At 38.5% G+C, this 18,767-nt stretch overlaps 1 protein-coding gene across 4 annotated transcripts; it reads left to right on the forward strand.

Annotated features, from left to right (window-relative positions):
- Positions 1 to 66: 66 nt before the first annotated feature.
- LOC126768636 (iron-sulfur clusters transporter ABCB7, mitochondrial) lies at positions 67 to 18,590 on the forward strand. 4 transcript variants are annotated; one of them, XM_050486850.1, is made up of 14 exons: positions 67 to 243; positions 329 to 434; positions 1,251 to 1,381; positions 1,800 to 2,007; positions 4,664 to 4,830; positions 5,848 to 5,977; positions 6,337 to 6,485; positions 7,025 to 7,199; positions 8,384 to 8,541; positions 9,301 to 9,464; positions 14,205 to 14,334; positions 14,883 to 15,011; positions 15,686 to 15,832; positions 16,512 to 18,590. In XM_050486850.1, exons 1-14 carry the CDS (start codon positions 88 to 90, stop codon positions 16,725 to 16,727), a joined length of 2,166 nt encoding a protein of 721 aa, XP_050342807.1. In that variant the 5' UTR covers positions 67 to 87; the 3' UTR covers positions 16,728 to 18,590. The 4 variants fall into 4 exon arrangements, with proteins under 4 accessions (XP_050342807.1, XP_050342808.1, XP_050342809.1 ...); XM_050486851.1 differs by having other exon boundaries at positions 1,305 to 1,381; XM_050486852.1 differs by lacking the exon at positions 67 to 243 and having other exon boundaries at positions 339 to 434; positions 1,159 to 1,381.
- Positions 18,591 to 18,767: the final 177 nt, after the last annotated feature.

Consider the following 18,767-nt stretch of genomic DNA (forward strand, 5'->3'; position numbering starts at 1 on the left):
CTGTTTTGTGACATTTAATTTGTCACAGTAGTCAAAATTTAAACACACATTTATTGACATTTGTCATCCGTCGAAGGTCGAGTGACAATGGCCGCAGCGCTATTGACTAATAATAAATTTAATAAAATATTAAAAAATTATGTTAAATTTGCGAATACATTTTCGAATAATAAATCAGTGATTCTTAATAAGCCTCATTTTAATATAATTTGTAAACAATGTGCGACTACGAGCTATTTCAGGGTATGATAATATTCTGGAGCTTAGTTATTTTATAATCAAATCAATTTTTCTTTCATTATCCCAATCTTTTTTTCTTCTTCTTTAGTGTTACTCTTCTTCCCCACCAAGCAACCCTGGTGGCCCAGATTCCGCGAAAAATGTTTTAGCGGCAGTTTTGTCTAATAAACCGAAGACTGGAAAAATTCCAGTTGGTAAGTAATTTAGTAAATATATAACACCCTTGAGTATCAATTTGTTTGTTATAAAAAAATTACCTTTGATTTTACATAGCATTGCGTAATTAAATGTTGACCTTGAGTTACTGTTTATCAATATTACACTTAAAAATTCAAGAAAGTACTTGGATTAAAAAAAAAGTAAACAAAATTGTTACAATAACAAAAAAAGATTGGTAAAGATGAAATTGAACTTTGGTCTTTTAAATATAATCCTGTACAGTGTTTTTCTCAATATTATCATGGTTTGAAATTGCTAATGATGCATCATATCATGACTATTTAAAATAATTTCTGTCTCCTTATCCATTAAATTTTTTCTAACGACTTGTGGACTTCTATAAGAATGATATGTTTTGACATTTGTGAGATTACATTTTTAACTTAACTAAATTTATAGTTAAGTTCCATTCTACCTTATGCTTATCTTTACTTTGTTTGTTGTTCCTATAGTACACTTATAGTATTTTTACATTAATTTAGATTTTATAGTATCACAATTTTAATTATCCATTGTGAACTGAATGCTTACTTAAATAATGAAACAAATTTTACTATAATACATATGCACATTTATATTTGCATATTTTTTGTAATTAATAAATTTCCATTTCTTTCATTGAACTGTATATGTGTTTTGCATATTATTTGTAATTAATTTGTTACTTGTTTTGTTTTTATTTATGCCTGGTTGATGCAGTCTCTCCTGCAATGATTTGTCCGCTTGCACCTTTTCCATTCATTTATTAACCCTTATCCTGAAAATATCCTGATATGGTCTCCCCGTCCTAGGGATCCAAAAGAGAGACTGCTTTCACCCAGGTGCATCTGTTTTGGATCGAGAAGATATTAGCCTGGGTGGTGCGAAGCCGGTTACTGGGACTGACATGTTTAGGGGCATGTTGGCATATGTCTGGCCTAAGGTAATAAATATTTAATATAAACTCAAAAAAGGCTGCATCTGCAAAGGTGACATTTCCTTAATTAGCTTAAGGAAATGGGTAATTTAGTAATATTGCCTGTAATTTGAATAACTCAAATTTTCCATGGTATTGTGTTATATATGAAACAAATAATGCAAAAGAGATAAATTGCAATAACTACATAGGGCTGACAATATAAAAATTATCTTTCTTTTGCTTTATAGTTATTAAATCACAAGGGAGGTAACCTTGGTAACTATTACAACACTATTTGTGGTATTAGTCATTTCTATATTTGCTTTATTTGTGCAAACAAATATAATCATGAAATAGTGTATATAGATAGAAGAATACATTTTTCTTTTACAAAGCATGCCATTGTTGACTTGTTATAATGTTATATTAAAATATGTTTCAGGACAATGAAATGATAAGAAAAAGAGTCATGCTGTCCCTTTCACTCCTATTCGGCGCAAAAGTGATGAACGTATCAGTGCCATTTTTATTCAAATTTGCCGTGGATGAAGTAAATCATTTGACGACATCACCAGCTGGTGACGCTTTATTAGGGATGGCAACTGTGCCTCAGGCTTTGGGTACATCTGCCTTTAGCTTATTAGTGGGCTGTAAGTATAGAATATTGTTTTAATACCTCTTTAGCACCTGACTTAATCAAAATGTTCAAAGTTTATATTTTAGTTTTTGTAGGCGGATGGGCAAATGCGCCACCTGATGATAAGTGGTCACCATGGCCCATAGATATTGGCGCCCTAAGCATTTTTTAACCATTCCTTACATCGCCAATGCGCCACTAGGCCTTTGGCTTGTTATCACACTGGTTCACCAACTCTTCAAACCGAAAGGCAACAATAATACGCATTGCTTATTGGTAGTATAATATGTTATATGTGGGTAGTACCTATCCAAGTATGTACCCTGTACCCTGTACCTGTGCCTGCTATGTGCCATTTGCGTAGAAAATTTTAACTGGTCTGTTGATTTCAATATCTTCTTGCACTGGCTTATTAGTTTGCATCGTGACTTGCGCTTATCGATTACGTCAAAAAAATTTTTACTGTTTTAAAAAAATATATGAAGTGAAAAGCAAATTAATGTAAGGAAATAAATGTAACATTTTTTTTTTCATTACTAAAACCGAGTAAAATGTTTTAAATGTAACTCAAATGTCAGAAACTTCATATTTACATATAAAGTTGTCGGTATTTTGTTCACTTATTCCAAGCAGTAAAATGGTTACACGCTTATCTATCACCGGAAAAAAAAACAAATAAACACCACTTATCTCTTTATAATATTAGAATAATTTTATTGAGTATCTCTAGTGTGTAAGTATATACTTATCAAAGAAGTGTCAGTACTTACATATGATAACACTGTCACTGCCATCTACCCGAATACGCAGCCAAACATATTTCGTCCGTATGCTTCACAACATGGTACATACAGGAATATAATAAATGAGAATAAAATCATTAATTGTATATAATAAATTCAAAAACAGCATGTAAAATAATAATCAACTGTATTTGATTGCTCTTCTCGCCGGACCTCTATAAAAAAATTAAGTTACTTGTAGATTTTTTATTTAAAAAAAAGCATAACTTTGTTTTTTAATTTATTGTGTCCAGCATTGCCAATGAAATAGTTAGACAATGTAGTTACTATATTATCAATAAACTTCTAAATAACAATAAAATTCTATTAAGTAATTTTGATATTTTGACCCTCCTTGCTGGTGCGTACGTATACACAGTCGCATTCACCGTTACACGTTAATCGCGTCGTTGTACTCGAAAATGTATATTTGTCAATTTTTTGCTGCATACAGCTTAGTTTCAATTTGACATTGGCCGTGAAAGTTTCCTAAAAAGTTGTCCGTAATAACTTTTGAATAATAAACAACTGCCATAGATTTGTCGGTTAAACAACTGTGAGAGTTGAGCATTCGGAGACCGATCAAATTGAAATTCGCCGTGGTGTCCGTCAATTGTGTATATTGTCTCTCCTGCTTTTTAACATTACTCGGAAGCTGTAATATCTGAAGCTCTGGAGGGGTTAGAGGTAGGCGTCAAGATTAACAGTCAAGTCGTGAATAACCTACGATACGCCTATGATACCGTACTTATAGCCTCTTCAGAAAACGACTTACGGACATTGGTAAACAGGGTTAACGAGTGCAGTGTGAAGGCAGGGTTAAGCATGAATATTAGCAAGACCAAGTTTCTGGTGGTGTCGGCGGATAAGGATCTAAAGCCGAAAATTCAGGTGGAAGGTAAATACCTAGAACGGGTGCGTATGTACAAATACCTCGGTGCTTGGGTAAATGAAGAACGGGACTGTAGGCAAGAAATTCACACCCTGATTGAAATTGCCCGAGCAAGCCTTAAAAGGTTGGAGAAGGTTTTGTGCAGTCGTAAACTATCCATAAAGCTCAGAATAAGAATACTCCATTGCTATGTCTGGCTAGTAGTGTTATACGGTAGTGAAGCATGGACTTTGCAAGCTGACACCCAGAAACGTCTAGAAGCTTTTGAAATGTGGTGTTACCGCAGAATACTCCGTATTAGCTGGACACAGAAAATTTCAAACGTGAGAGTACTCCAGCGCGTCGCCAGTAGCCGAAAGTTACTGCAAACCGTCAAGAAGAGAAAAACCGAGTATTTGCGCCACGCCTTGAGACACGAGCGATACCAACTGCTCCAAATTATAATGATGGGCAAAGTAGAGGGCAAACGACGCGCTGGAAGAAGAAAAAAGTCCTGGTTGCGCAACATCCGTGAATGGACGAAGATCACCAGCGTGGAAAAAATTTTTCGCTTGGCGCGAGACCGCGAAAAATTCGCTGAGTTGACGGCCAACCTCCAGTAGTAGAGAGGCACAAGAAGAAGAAGAAGATAGATTTGTCGGTGATGTCAACAATACGGGAGTTGTTTTGTCAATGAGCCGCAAGCGTTGTCAGTGCTTCGTAACGCTTCGACGGAGTCTAGATGGGTCTGTGCGAGTTGGCGACAGTTGGCGACATGACACTTCAGTGCTAGCCGCCGTATAGACAACATGTCTAGAAACTGTCTTACGACTCGTTATTATAATTGTGTTAAAAGTGATTAGCAAATCGTTTGAGTGATTCTGGATATGTTATCTGTTACCCGTACCCTCATATCGCCCACAGATAATGTCTGATTGTGAGGACATCCGCTCACATCGACCAACTGATACGTCTATACGCCTATAGGTTAAACAAACATCTGTTATTATTTTCAGATGGCATAGCTCGAGCCACAGCTGCAGGTTTCAATGAATTGAGGAATGCGGTGTTTGCGAAAGTCGCTCAGCATTCGATAAGGAAGTTAGCCTGCAATGTATTCACACATCTACACAACTTGGATCTCAGTTTTCATTTAGGCAGGCAGACTGGTGCTTTATCTAAGGTATTGTATATCCTATGACTAAGTATTAACTAGCTACTGCACGCGGTTTACCTCGCGTTAAATGTTACGACCCCCCATTGGTTATAGCGAGATCTTCTATAGTTTATGACTTTTCTTAGTATTATTCTTAATAAACGGGCATGGAATGTACATCCAGAGAAAAGCGCGCTCAAACAAACTATTTAGCTTTAAATATAATACTAGATAATTTAATTGAATAATGATGATGATGACTATGACAATGACTTAATCATAAATAATTAAAATTACATCATTCAGTTTGTGATATTGTGATACCTTATATAAACTTTAGACATTGAAATTATAAATTGGTTGCTAATATAACATTTAAAGTGAATAAATAATTGCAAAAATCATATTAAATTAGTGTATAAATTAGTGTATCCTAATAACATTTTTTTATTGTATTATTTATGCAGACTTGCAAGTGGGCCACCTGATGTAAAGTGGTCACTACCATCCATAAACACTAGCATTATAAGAAAAAAAAAACTGTTTCTTACATCGCCAATGTGCCACCAACCTTGGGCACCTAGATGTTATGTCCTTTGTGACTGTAGTTACATTGGCTCAATCTATTAAATACAAAGCATTGCTGCTTGGTGGGTGGAATATATGATGGGTGGGTGATACCTAATTACAGGCACAAGGGACATAAAATCTTAGTTCCCAAGGTTGGTGGCGCATTGGTTATGTAAGTGACATTTCTTACAATGCCAATATCTAAGGGCGCTTGGTGACCACTTACCATCAGGTGGCCCATATGCTCGTCCGCCTTCCTATTCTATAAAAAAAACCTATCCAGATAGGCTTGCAAAAAGCCATACAACCAACTAAACTAGTTTGTACAAAAATATTACTCTTACTTTCTTACGTGTAAGATAAAAAGAGATAGCAAGCCTTTCAGTATAGTCTAATTCGATTAGTTTATAAATATGGTCAGTATGGATATTTATTCTGTTTATTGTATAGTTTTTTTTTTAAATTATATTTCAGACTATAGACCGAGGTTCTAGAGCAATAAACTTCGTGTTATCGGCCATGGTGTTCAATATCGTGCCCACCATATTTGAATTGACTCTGGTATCCATGATTCTGGGTATCAAGGGAGGACTCGCCTTTGCAGGTTTGTGTTATATATCACATGAAGTAAAACATATTTTCTTTTTTGGAATATATTTAATGATTACAATTTCAATATGTTATATGTTATGAAAATAATATTATTTATAGTTAAATAATTCCATACACATTTGTTAGATAAAATAAGCAAAAATCTTATGTTTAAATAGATATACTAAAGTGTTTATCTTTATTAAATTTCAACTCGTTTAATTTGTATTTTAAGTAGATCTTAGCAATTCTCTCTAACGTTGTTTGGCGACTGTTTAGTTAAACACATATTTGTCCCTTTCTGACATTACTGATTTGACATTCGAAAGAAGAGGCCCCGGCGTCGTTGACGTAGTCCCCCCTCCCCCGCAGGCGTGTCGGTGAGCTGCGTGCTGGTGTACGCGGCGTTCACGCTGGGCGTGACGCAGTGGCGCACGCAGTTCCGCGTGCACATGAACCGCGCGGAGAACGAGGCCGGGAACAAGGCCGTCGACTCGCTCATCAACTACGAGACCGTCAAGGTACTTATTGTTTCCGCAGTGGAAACCGGACAGGTAACCGGGCCGACGTGGGGACCGGGCTATATGCGCTTACTAGGTGGGAGGGCTTTGTGCAAGCTCTTTTGGGTGGATACATAGTATTGTTGCGTTCCGGTTTGAAGGGTGAGTGTTCGGGTGTGAGAAGTGGTTTATGTTTCTTACGTAGCCAATACCTGGGCGGTGGTGACCACTTAACATCAGGTGACCCATTAGCCCGTCCACTTACCTGTAACAATGATTGAGACCCTCTAAAACCACAGCGTTAGCTGGCTTTAGTTCGCCTCAGAGGTTGCGGGTCGTGTCTATATATCACCCCCCCCCCCCCCGTGCGCTCCGCTTGTGCTCGAATTCCGTACCGTTGCGGTACTACCAACTGGAATCAAATTTGACGTATTGTTATTTGACGTTATAATAATTTGTTGGTGATTACAACGATTGATTTCAAGTTGTTTTTTTACATGTTTAATATTTTTATCCTAATAGGAAGTAATCTGATTTGACATTGTTATTATTTTTTCCAGTATTTCAATAACGAAGCTTACGAACTGAAGAAGTACGATGAGAGTTTGAAAAAGTACGAGGATGCATCTCTGAAAACAGCGTCTAGTTTGGCATTACTGAACTTCGGCCAACACGCTATATTCAGTACGGGACTCAGCTTTATAATGATAATGGCGGCCAATAAAATCGCTCAAGGTAACGAAAACATTGTAACAATAGTATTTAGAACATAATAACTAGCCTACAATATAATAGCTTTTGCCAGTGGGTTCTCCGATCTGATATAACATAGGAATGTTCAAAAAAAGAGCATACTCAATCCTAAAAGGCCGGCAACACACCTGAAAACCCTCCGGTGATGCAATGTCCATGGGCAGTGGTAGTCACTTTCCATCACATGAGACGCCTGCCTGTAAGCTCATACTATAACATTGTATAAAATTAAAACGTTTGGTTAGTTTGTATTTTTCACATTTATTTTTTAAATAGCCGAGATGGCCTAGTGGTTAAAATGCGTGAATCTTAACCGATAATCGTGGGTTCAAACCCGGGCAAGCAACACTGAATTTTCATGTGCTTAATTTGTGTTTATAATTCATCTCGTGCTTGACGGTGAAGGAAAACATTGTGACGAAACCTGCATGTGTCTGATTTCATGGAAATTCTGCCACATGTGTATTCCATCAAGCCGCATTGGAGCAGCGTGGTGGAATAAGCTCCATACCTTCTCGAAAAAGGGAGAGGAGGCCTAAGCCCAGCAGTGGCACATTCACAGGCTGTTACTGTACTACTTTTTAATTTAATACTTAGTTTATTGTAGATAAGCCGATATATATATAAATAGACTTTAATATAAAGTATATAATACATTGTAAGTAAGTGTAAGGGTGAGTGAGCCAATGTAATTATAGGCACAAGGGACATAACATCTTAGTTCCCAAGGTTGGTGGCGCATTGGTGATTTAAGCGATGGTTAACATTTCTTACAATGCCAATGTCTATGGGCGTTGGTGACCACTTACCATCAGGTGGCCCATATGCTCGTCCGCCAACCTATTCTATAAAACAAAGTTAACGGAAGATTACCATAGCTTATAAAAGAGTATAACTAAAGCAGAGTGAGAACACACACTAAAATTATAATATATGAGAAAAGTTGGCTGGCCCTGAACCTGTGAACTGATAGCTTTGTACAATCCCGCTTGGGCTCGTACTAGTATTGCCTACTCATTACTACATCCCTCGGTTGGTATCATATCGACAATATGAAAAATGTTCAACATTAAGCTCTTGCGATCGGAGATGAGCACTAACCATCGGGTGGCCTATCTCGCCTGCCTGCTTATAATGAATAAAAGTAAGGTTTTGCGTGTCCGCAGGTGGCATGTCGGTGGGTGACCTGGTGATGGTGAACGCGCTGGTGTTCCAGCTGTCGGTGCCGCTGGGCTTCCTGGGCTCGGTGTACCGCGAGGTGCGGCAGGCGCTGCAGGACATGCACACCATGTTCACGCTCATGACGCTCACCTCCTCCGTCGCGGTACGGGCCGTTCATTTTAAGTTTGTGATACATGAAATAAAATATCACGTCCAGATCTTTTGGAATAAAAACACAGCATTTACTTTATCGAAGAAGTTTCTTTATATAAAGTAAATGATTGTTTTTAACCTTTATAAAAACTTGTTAATTTTATGTGGTATCAAAATTATTTTTTAATGATCGAAGAACCTTCTCCTCTAAATGAGGAGAGGTGGCCTTTAGCCCAGCAGTGGGACATTCACATTCTGTTTCGGTTCGGTTCGGATGATCGAATTATTAACATAGTATATTGAAATAATATTAATCATATTAACTGACTGCCTCGTTGGTCTAGTGGCTTGATGTAAGGCCGCAGGCCCGGAGGTCCTGGGTTCAATTCCCAGATCGGGCCAATAAAAAGTTATTGGGTTTTTCTGTCAGAAAATTCTCAGTAGCAGCCCGGACATTGGAAGTCAGAAGTGTGGACACTCCCGTGCCTCGGAAAGCACGTAAAGCCGTTGTTCCTGCGCCTGAACTATTTCCAGTCGTGTGTTATGAGAGTTAGGGAATAGAGAGTGCACCTGTGTTCGCGCACACATTTGTGCACTAAAATATCTCCTGCATAGTTGGCTAATCTCTCTTGAGATTGGCCGCCGTGGCTGCAATCGGTCTGGAGGACATTATTATTTTAATCATATTAATTAATTGATATAAATAATACTTTAAAAATTCTAATGACTATTTAGTTTCTAAAATATAAAATTATTTCATACTTTGCAGGAAAAAGACCGAGCCCCGAAGCTTAACGTGGACGCGAAAACCGCTTCCATTGAGTTTAAAGATGTCAGCTTCAAATATATAAATGGAAAACCGATTCTGAACAACCTGACCTTCAGTATACCGGCGGGTAAGAAGATAGGAATTGTTGGAGGATCGGGAAGTGGGTGAGTTGGATATTGATAATAAATTTGACGAGCCGGTTGGCGTGGTTGGTAGTTACTTGCCTTTTTTTTTATATTCGCCGGGAGTGCAAATGACTCTACTCCACCTGATAGTAAGTGGTAGTAGAGTCCAAACGCGACGACGGCCAGAACAGACGGGAAAAACGTTCTGCACTAGCTTAAGAAGGAAGGGGGAAGCAGGAATTAGAGAGAATAATTCCTCAGAGCACTCGCCGTGATACAGTCGATAGAAAGCGCTCAGTGCTGCTATCTCACGACGCAATTGTAAAGGTTCAAGGGTGTTTGTGACCTTTACGTCGCCAATAATGCATATTGCACGTCGCTGCAACCGGTCCAAGGCCTCCAGTAGGTATTTAGCGGAGCCATCCCAAAGGTGCGAGCAATATTCAACGCAAGACCGTACCTGTGATTTGTATAACAGGCACAGTTGTTGTGGCGTGAAAAAACGCCGCACCTTGTTCAGAACTCCGAGTTTCCGTGAAACTGTTTTTATCATAGCCTCGAATTAATCCCTTGGACTAAGGTCGCAGCGAACGTCCATCCCCAGCATGGCGATTTTGCTTTGTATCATCAGCGGTGTGCCATAGAGGGAGGGATGAGAGTAAAATGGTGGCTTTTTCGCTGTGAGAGCGCATACCTGTGTTTTCTTGGCATTAAACTCAACAAGATTATCAGAACCCCATTTGGCGATGAGCTCTAACGTCCTATCGAGTTCAATGACAAGATTCTCCCGCCTCTCCTCAGTTTCCGCCCGCCCAGCCACTGCGCGTCCGTGGTATCCACCATGCACTGTACTATCATCTGCATAGCAATGTATGTTCCCAAGGGAGAGCATATCATTGATATGCAAAAGAAAGAGTGTGGGAGATAGCACAGATCCCTGGGGGATCCCAGCATTCACTACATAGAATTGTAAAGCGCAACCATCAACTAAAACACGAAGGCTACGCTTGTGTAGGAAGCTGGCAATCCAGTGCATAGCTGAGCAGGCAGATCATATGCCGGTAGCTTGGAGAGAAGATTTCTGTGCCAGATACTGTCGAAAGCCTTGGAGATATCGAGGCTGACAGCCAACGATTCTCCATGCTTGTCGATAGCTTCACCCCAGAGGTGCGTTACGTACGCTAGAAGATCACCTGTGGACCGTTTTGGTCGAAACCCGTACTGACGATCATTAATTAGACAGTGATCTTCTAGGTAATGGATCAGTTGGTTGTTTAAAATCCGTTCCATCACCTTACAAAGTACTGAGGTGATAGCAATTGGCCGATAATTTGCCGGGTCAGACCGATCCCCTTTTTTGGGAAGCGCTTGCACATTAGCTCTTCTCCAAGCCAAGGAAGAAAGAGAAAGTTGGAACAGGCGCGTTAACACAGGAGACAGCTCCGCTGCGCACTTTTTCAGCACTATGGCTGGTATTACATCGGGACCGCTAGCTTTCCGTACATCAAGTGATTGCAGCTCCGCACGCACATCACGTTGCCTGATTTTGATGTCAGGCATCGTATGGCCACATGAAGGTATTGTAGGTGGCAGCGCACTACAATCATCGATTATCGGCAAAGAGTTTAGCCAGGAGATCAGCTTGCTCTTGCGGACTGTAAGCTAGCGATCCGTCCGGATTTCTGAGCGGTGGCAGCGAAGGTTGGCAGAAATTGTTTTGCACAGACTTGGTCAGACGCCAGAAGCTACGGGAGCCCCTAGGATGCGAAGCAAGGTCATGACCAATCTGTACAATGCGCTTTGCATCCGCTCTCGTGTATGCCTTTCTACAGGACTTGGAATTTTTATTGTAGTTTGCTTTCAGTAAGTCAATGTTAGATGCCCCGCTAATGCAGCCGTTGATCCACTTGCGATATGCCGCCTGCTTAGATGATACAGCATCGGCACATTCACGAGTGAACCAACGGTTACGCGTACCCCTACTGACGAGATCTGAGCTAGGAATGTAGTATTCCATTCCCAACATGATCTCGTCAGCAACAGCAGCGGCACTAGCTGTCGGGTCATTCCCACTGAAGCAATGTTCCTTCCAAGGAACCGACGCATAGTAATCGCGCATAGCGTCCCAATCTGCCGACTTATAGTGCCAAACGCGACGTTTGCATACCGCTAGTGGCGGCAGCTTGGCACTCTGGTAGATATAAGGCTGTGATCCGAAGAGGCAAGAGGAGCCTGAACCACAACCTGATATTCCACCGGGTGAGAAGTCAGCAGAAGGTCCAGTAGAGAAGGTGCTTGCCAATCAATGTCTGGGATCCTGGTGGGCTGATCAACCAGTTGGGTCAAATCATGTGTGAGAGCAAAAGCATGAGCAGTCCTTCCAGTATGATCAGTTTTGAGGGATTTCAACGATGAATCGTGGTGAGCATCATCCATGAGTAAAATCCCCTAAAAACACCAATTCCGCTTTAGGAAATTGCTCTTGCGCGTTACGACCGTTATTTCTGTTTTGTTGCGCTATCATTTGGGAAAAAAAAATGGAAAAGAGACGTGAAGCGAGCGACGTATTGCCACGATAGGGATGGGCAAAGTGTGGAGGCGTGTTTCCCCAAGTGGTTGCCAAAAGGAAAAATACACTGACCCGCCGGGCGGAAGGGCCCCCAAACCCCCCCGGAAGTGGCCGCCGGGACCCCACCTTCCGGTCACCAACCGGCACGACGGTCCACCCCGAGATTATGCGTGGCCTGGTGGGGCAGCCTCGCGAGCTGGTTAGGCACGCTCGGGCCCCTGTACTATGCCACGGGCGGCCAGCGGAACAGCCTTTTCTTCGGGTCTCCCTGTCCGGCAGGTCAATACAGTTTCCCCCGGCATTGGTTCAACAACCGTCTCCATTGGACCAACACCCATCGCGGCAATACTCGCTCGGGCACTGGCTGTACGCTGGCTGATCTCGAAACGCGGCTGCAAGCCACTTCACGAGTTTTTCACCATGCGTACGGTGGTAACAAGCCAGGCGGATGTTTAACATCCTACCACCAGATGAGCTGATGGTCGCTCAGATATCCCTTAGTCGCCTCTTACGACACCCATGGGAACGAGAGGGGCAGTGAAATGTATTCTTTCACTGTCACTGTACGGTAAAAACTGCCATTCATGCCAAAGGTTGTGGGTTCGATTCTCACCCAGGACAGACATTTGTCTGCATGAACATGGCTATTTGTCCTGAGTCTGGGTGTAATAATCTATATAAGTATGTATTTACGAAAGAAAAGTAGTATATGTAGTATATCAGTTGTCTGGTTTCCATAGTACGAGCTCTGCTTAATTTGGGATCAGATGGCCGTGTGTGAATAAAGTCCCAGGATATTATTATTATAATAGTGTCGACCAAAAAATTAGCTAATTTAGTATGAGATATTCTATTGCGGAGCTTGTGAGCAAACTGCTTACAACTACCGGATATAGTTCAAGCGGTGTTATGTTCTTTTCGAAGCACGGGAATTTAAACAGTGCTGGCGACTGGTTGTAAGGCTTTGTGCTCGTCTGGGTAGGTACCACCCACTCATCAGATATTCTACCGCAAAACAGCAGTACTTGGTATTGTTGTGTTCCGGTTTGAAGGTTGAGTGAGCCAGTGTAATTACAGGCACATGGGACATAACATCGTAGTTCCCAAGGTTGGTGGCGCATTGGTGATGTAAGCGATGGTTAACATTTCTTACAATGCCGATGTGTATGGGCGTTGGTGACCATTTACCATCAGGTGGCCCATATTCTAGTCCGCCTACCTATTCAATAAAAAAAAATACCTTGGTAGTGCATTGTGCGAGCCCGTTTATGTACAATATATAATCTACAGCCAAAATGCAATATTTAGTATTGTTTTGTTTGAGTTTAAAGGGTTAGTGAGCCAGTGTAACAACGGGCACAAATAACATGCTATCTTAGTTCCCAAGTTGACATTGACAATCTAATCTAATTTAACATTTTTTAATGTTCCAATGTCTATGGGTGGTGGTGACCACTTACCACCAGTTGACTCATTTGCCAGTCGTATTATAATAAAAAAATCCAAGCGGCTACTGAGATTTTTTTGACACAATACCTAATAACGTATTATTAGCCTGTGCCGTCATCATGTGATGTGATTCAGTCGTACAGGGTACTCAAACAATTGTGACGTGTCTTAAATAAAAATATATATTTTCTTCGGTCTTTGACTATTGGCTAGCCTCATACCTGAATCCGTCTGTGAATAATATACGCCTCAGTATCTCAAGATAGCCTCCTACACGCTAAAATTGTTATGATTACGTCATCATGCCAAATATGGATTACAACTAAAAAGGCGATGTGCTGACGGCACAAGCCCAACCAGCTGGATTTTGAACCCAGGAATTTTTTAATTTACCCCAGCTAGTATTAGACTAAAGAGGCAGTCGCAGAGAGGTTAAAAACTGAAATGTTAAAGTGCCCTTTTTATATTGTTAAAGCATAGCATTACTATGCTTCAATATAAATAATTATAATTATTCTGTGTCATTCTCATTGATTCTTAAAAACCAAGCTTCCGAAAACAATAGGCGAAAGATGTTTTTGAATATTTTTTCTTTGATGACGATATTAGTGTTATATACATTTGGTATATATGAACAACAGTTTTACATAAAGTAGTATTTGCTAATTATTGTTCGTTTAGATGTAACTTTTTCCTATCTACGAATGTTCTAGAACATTCAGCATTAAGTGCTTTAATAATATATTATTAAACATTTTTAGCAAATCGACGATGGTGCGTCTCCTATTCAGATTCTTCGAGCCTCAATCCGGACACATCAAGATCGGGGGGCAAGATATCAAAGACGTAGACCTTGCTAGTCTGAGAAAGGCCATCGCTATTGTACCACAAGTATGTATAACTAAATTTAAAAAAACGTAAAACTCTATTTACTCGATAATATCTCTGTTCTAGAAACGATATTTATTGTAAAATCAAATCAAAACAAAATACTTTATTCAAAATAGAATCATTAAACTCAGTAGCTCCGCCCCCTAATCAGGTCTCATAAAATTATAAATTTAAGGTCACAATGATCATTTGAAGGCAGACTTTCGTACGAAACAGTTGTGTACTTTGTGCGTTACTTACAAATAAATTTTAAAAATTAATAACTAACTGAGATAATTAATTTAATTTTTATTAATTAAACTTTATTAATAAATCTTTTGAAATATATTTTAAGTGTTTGAATTTTTACTCCAATATTGGTTATGGGTTACAACCTGGGCAAGCATTATTTTAAGGCATTTGTCCAGCGGTGGGACCGACGTTAATAACACATTGAAGCACTATGTAACATTTGTTTTACTAATGACCACAATGATAATACTGCATTGCTTTATATATATATAAAGCAGTTTATTATTATTTTCTATATACTAAATACATAATTTCAGGACTGTGTTTTATTTCACGACACAATACTACACAATCTGCATTACGGAGATCTTTCCAAGAGCGAAGAGGAGGTGTACAAGGCTAGCAAAATGGCCGAATTGCATGAATCTGTCGTCACTTGGCCGAAGGTATATACGAGTTGAATAATATTATAGTATTTAAGAGCTTGTTTTTAGTACCGAAAATATTAGAAAAATGTTTACAACATATTAAGAGAGTTGTATCTAGCAAAACATGTTTTGAAAAAAAAAAAACATATGTTATATAAAGGTAGAGGTCCATTTTGTCATATGGTAAATGGTCATTCACCATAAAAAATAATATTGGCACTGCAAGAACTACTTTTTACGTCTATGTCGAAGTCGAGCATGCCCGAAATTGACATTTCACTTTTTCAACATATTTATATATATGTATACAGTTGTCATTTAATTTGTCTTGTGAATTTGGCGCCATCTTAAATTTTTAGTTCTCATCATATGGTTTATCGTGATTTGTATCTCTAAATATACCGGATAGATACTTGATAAAAATAAAAGCAGTCGTATTTGAGTTTACAGTAAAAATACATTAGTGAAGTTGTCAATTTTTTCACGTTTATTAATTATTTCTAATGCAAGTTGGGCAAAGACCACTACCTCATTCAACCTTTTATGTGACGTCATCGCACATTTTTTTAGTTTTTATTTTTATTCTCCAAATTTACACATATAAATTTTTATTTAAGCTCAGATTATGAAAATAAAGGATGGGTATTTTTTATATGAGCACTTTTAAATTTCGAAATGTTGTCACCGCGCAGGGCTACGCGACGCAGGTGGGCGAGCGCGGCCTGAAGCTGTCGGGCGGCGAGAAGCAGCGCGTGGCCATCGCGCGCGCCATCCTCAAGGACGCGCCCGTCGTCGTGTTCGACGAGGCCACCTCCAGCCTCGACTCGCTCACCGAGCACGTGCGTGACCTTCCAACCGATTCCTTCCGCCCCCTTTTACTATCGACCGCCTAGGCAAACGCGACCTGCTTACGAGGCGCTTTGGATCCACATTCATCATTCGCGCTGCGAAACTGTGGAATGCTTTGCCCGAGTCCGCATTTCCTGATAGGTCCGACGTTGGTGTCTTTAAATCCAGAGTGAACAGATTTCTTTTAGACAAGCGTGCTACACCTTGGACCGTGTCGATGCTTCAGATCGGGCAAGTCGACGGTCAAACAATTGCCTATTAAGTGTAAAAGAAAACTGACTTCATTTCCATTTGAGGAATGCGGTCGTAGAGCAGATAAGTTTCCTTTCAAAAATTTACACAAATGAGCACTCCCTCCGATACTTCGATATCTATCTATGCAATATGAAAATGTATCTGTGTTGCAAAAACTATTTAACAAACGTAAAAAACGTCTGGCAATACTCGCGTGTCGCATGACTAGTGACGAAATGTTTTTTACCTCCGAAATAATCGATGTTATTCGATACTAGATTACCAGATTTATTTTATCTTTATTCCTTAGATTTTTTTTTTCTATCACATAAAATCTTAGTAATCAAAATAATATATTAAACATATTATATAATAACAACCAATTAAGAATCTCCTCATCACTTTTTAAAAAGTATTTTTTTATACAAATTTCAGGCGATCCTTCAAGCCCTAAAAGCGGCCACAGTCGGCAGGACATCAATATGTATCGCCCACCGGCTCTCGACCGTTGCAGATGCTGACGAAATATTTGTTCTAGAGAATGGCTCAATATCCGAGAGAGGAAAACATGCAGACCTTATGAATAATAAATCTTCATTGTATTATAGGCTGTGGGAGAAACAAAATAGAGATAGTGTACCGAAAGTATGAAAACGTTTGAAAAATATTTTGAGCAAATATTTAGTCCAATGTTTGATCCAATTGTTCCTTAAAAATAATTTATAGTGATTGTTTTTGGCACCAACTCGATCGTTTTTACTTATATGTATGTTTTATCTAAAACTTATTTCACGGGGTGAAATTTGTTCAAAGCTTCAGATGCATATTGAATAACTATAAAAAATATTGTACCCATGTTTTGATTTCGCTTACATAACAGACTAGTTTTCTTTACGAAATAAAAAACACGAAAAAATTCTATATGTGTATCTAAACTGTTTTTTTAAACATCTAAATTATAATTATATAATATAAATTATTTAAAATTTTGATTGGATCAAATGTTGTAGAAAATTGTATTGAGATGAATGTTGACCAAATTTTTATATAGTTTTTGTTATTCAAAACGTTAAAACGAAAATGTATATACATTACAGATCAAGTTTCCAAAAAGTTTTATGATTGGAACACAATTTATCGTCCATAAAGCTGTAGCCATACAAGTGTAATATACTCGGTGTTGTGCAGAAATGTTCCCAACCAACAGAAACACTAATTATTTAAAAAACATTTTATAACATTATGTAACATGGTTATTTTAACTATATAAATGTATCTTTTAAATGTATGAGTGCTTCTGTGTGTGTGGAATATTTCTGCTCAACACGATTCAATTAAGCTCATGTTCGGTGGTGAAGGTTATACATCTCGAGGAGATCTGCACATGTCGGGTAATGCCCTAACTCTTCTTCTTTAGAAGGAGAGGGACTTTCGTCAGTTGTGGGATGTTAATGAGCGATTACTATACTAGTACGTCGATTTGTGTTCTTTTTAATCTTAATTGATCGGTTTTATGGTAGCAAAAAAAGTTCCAGTTTATATATTGTGTTGTCATGGTTAGCGACCTTAAACAAATTTCACTTATTATAAACCTTGGATCTGTTTTAAAAAAATGCGAATCAAAGAATCCAATATAACGTAAATGTACGTGTACGTGATATATCGTTTAGAGAGAAATTTAAATCTGGAATTAATCAACCATATGTGGGAGTGGTAAAATATGTATTGGAAAAAATAAAGCAAATAACATTAATTAAAATCAGTAATATTTTCATAGATTTATTTTTTTAATAGACAAGACATTATGACGTGTATATATCTATTTATACAATATATAATGTATAATTGTATATTACGTATGACATTACAAAAAGTTTATTTATGACATTCGAATTTCACTTTCTAAAGGTGCGTGTCCACTATGTTGCATCTAATGAGTTCTGTGCATCTGTTGCTGCTTTTTTTGGAAACTTTATCATTCTTCCATCGTAAAACTATCTGCCATAAGAGTACACCCCTATGTCATCGACATTCCTCTCCATTTGCAAGTAGTATTTCGCTTAGGGATAGGCATCTATGCCTCAGTGGTTACCATAGTGCATACCATAGTGGTTTTGGTCATGTCTAAACCTATGGACAATTGGAAACAGCATTGTGTTCCCAAAACAAAACCGACAATCTAGATCGCTCAACGCGGAGGTTGCAGCGTTGCAACGTACGTACTATTGGAGCAAGAAGGCATATAGCTTTACGAACATAGCGGATATATAACGATATATATTGTCGTTGATATATTGTACTACCTCGTTATTTTTGTTTTAAAAGACGTTTAACGTTTTTAGTTTTAAAAATATATATAAAAAAAATTGTTACTTTTTCTTTATTCTTCGTAGCCATCGATGTTGCTACATTTTGCCCAAAAAAAAAAATAGATAATAAAAAATTAAATATCTGTGAAAATATATAAAAAATGTAAATAAATGTATGTTGGTACTATGTACAGTTACTGTTGATTAAGTATATTATATTTTATTTTAACATTGTTTTATTTACCCATTTTATTTTAAAACTTCTGCGACTGCTTGACATCGACGGACCTTAAACCCAAAGTTCATTCGAGAATATAAAGTAAAATTATTTAGAATTGACTCTATAAAATATAGTAATATTATAAAAGATCATGCAAGATAA

This window comes from Nymphalis io, chromosome 5 (assembly GCF_905147045.1).
Source record: "Nymphalis io chromosome 5, ilAglIoxx1.1, whole genome shotgun sequence".
Lineage (NCBI taxonomy): Eukaryota > Metazoa > Arthropoda > Insecta > Lepidoptera > Nymphalidae > Nymphalis > Nymphalis io.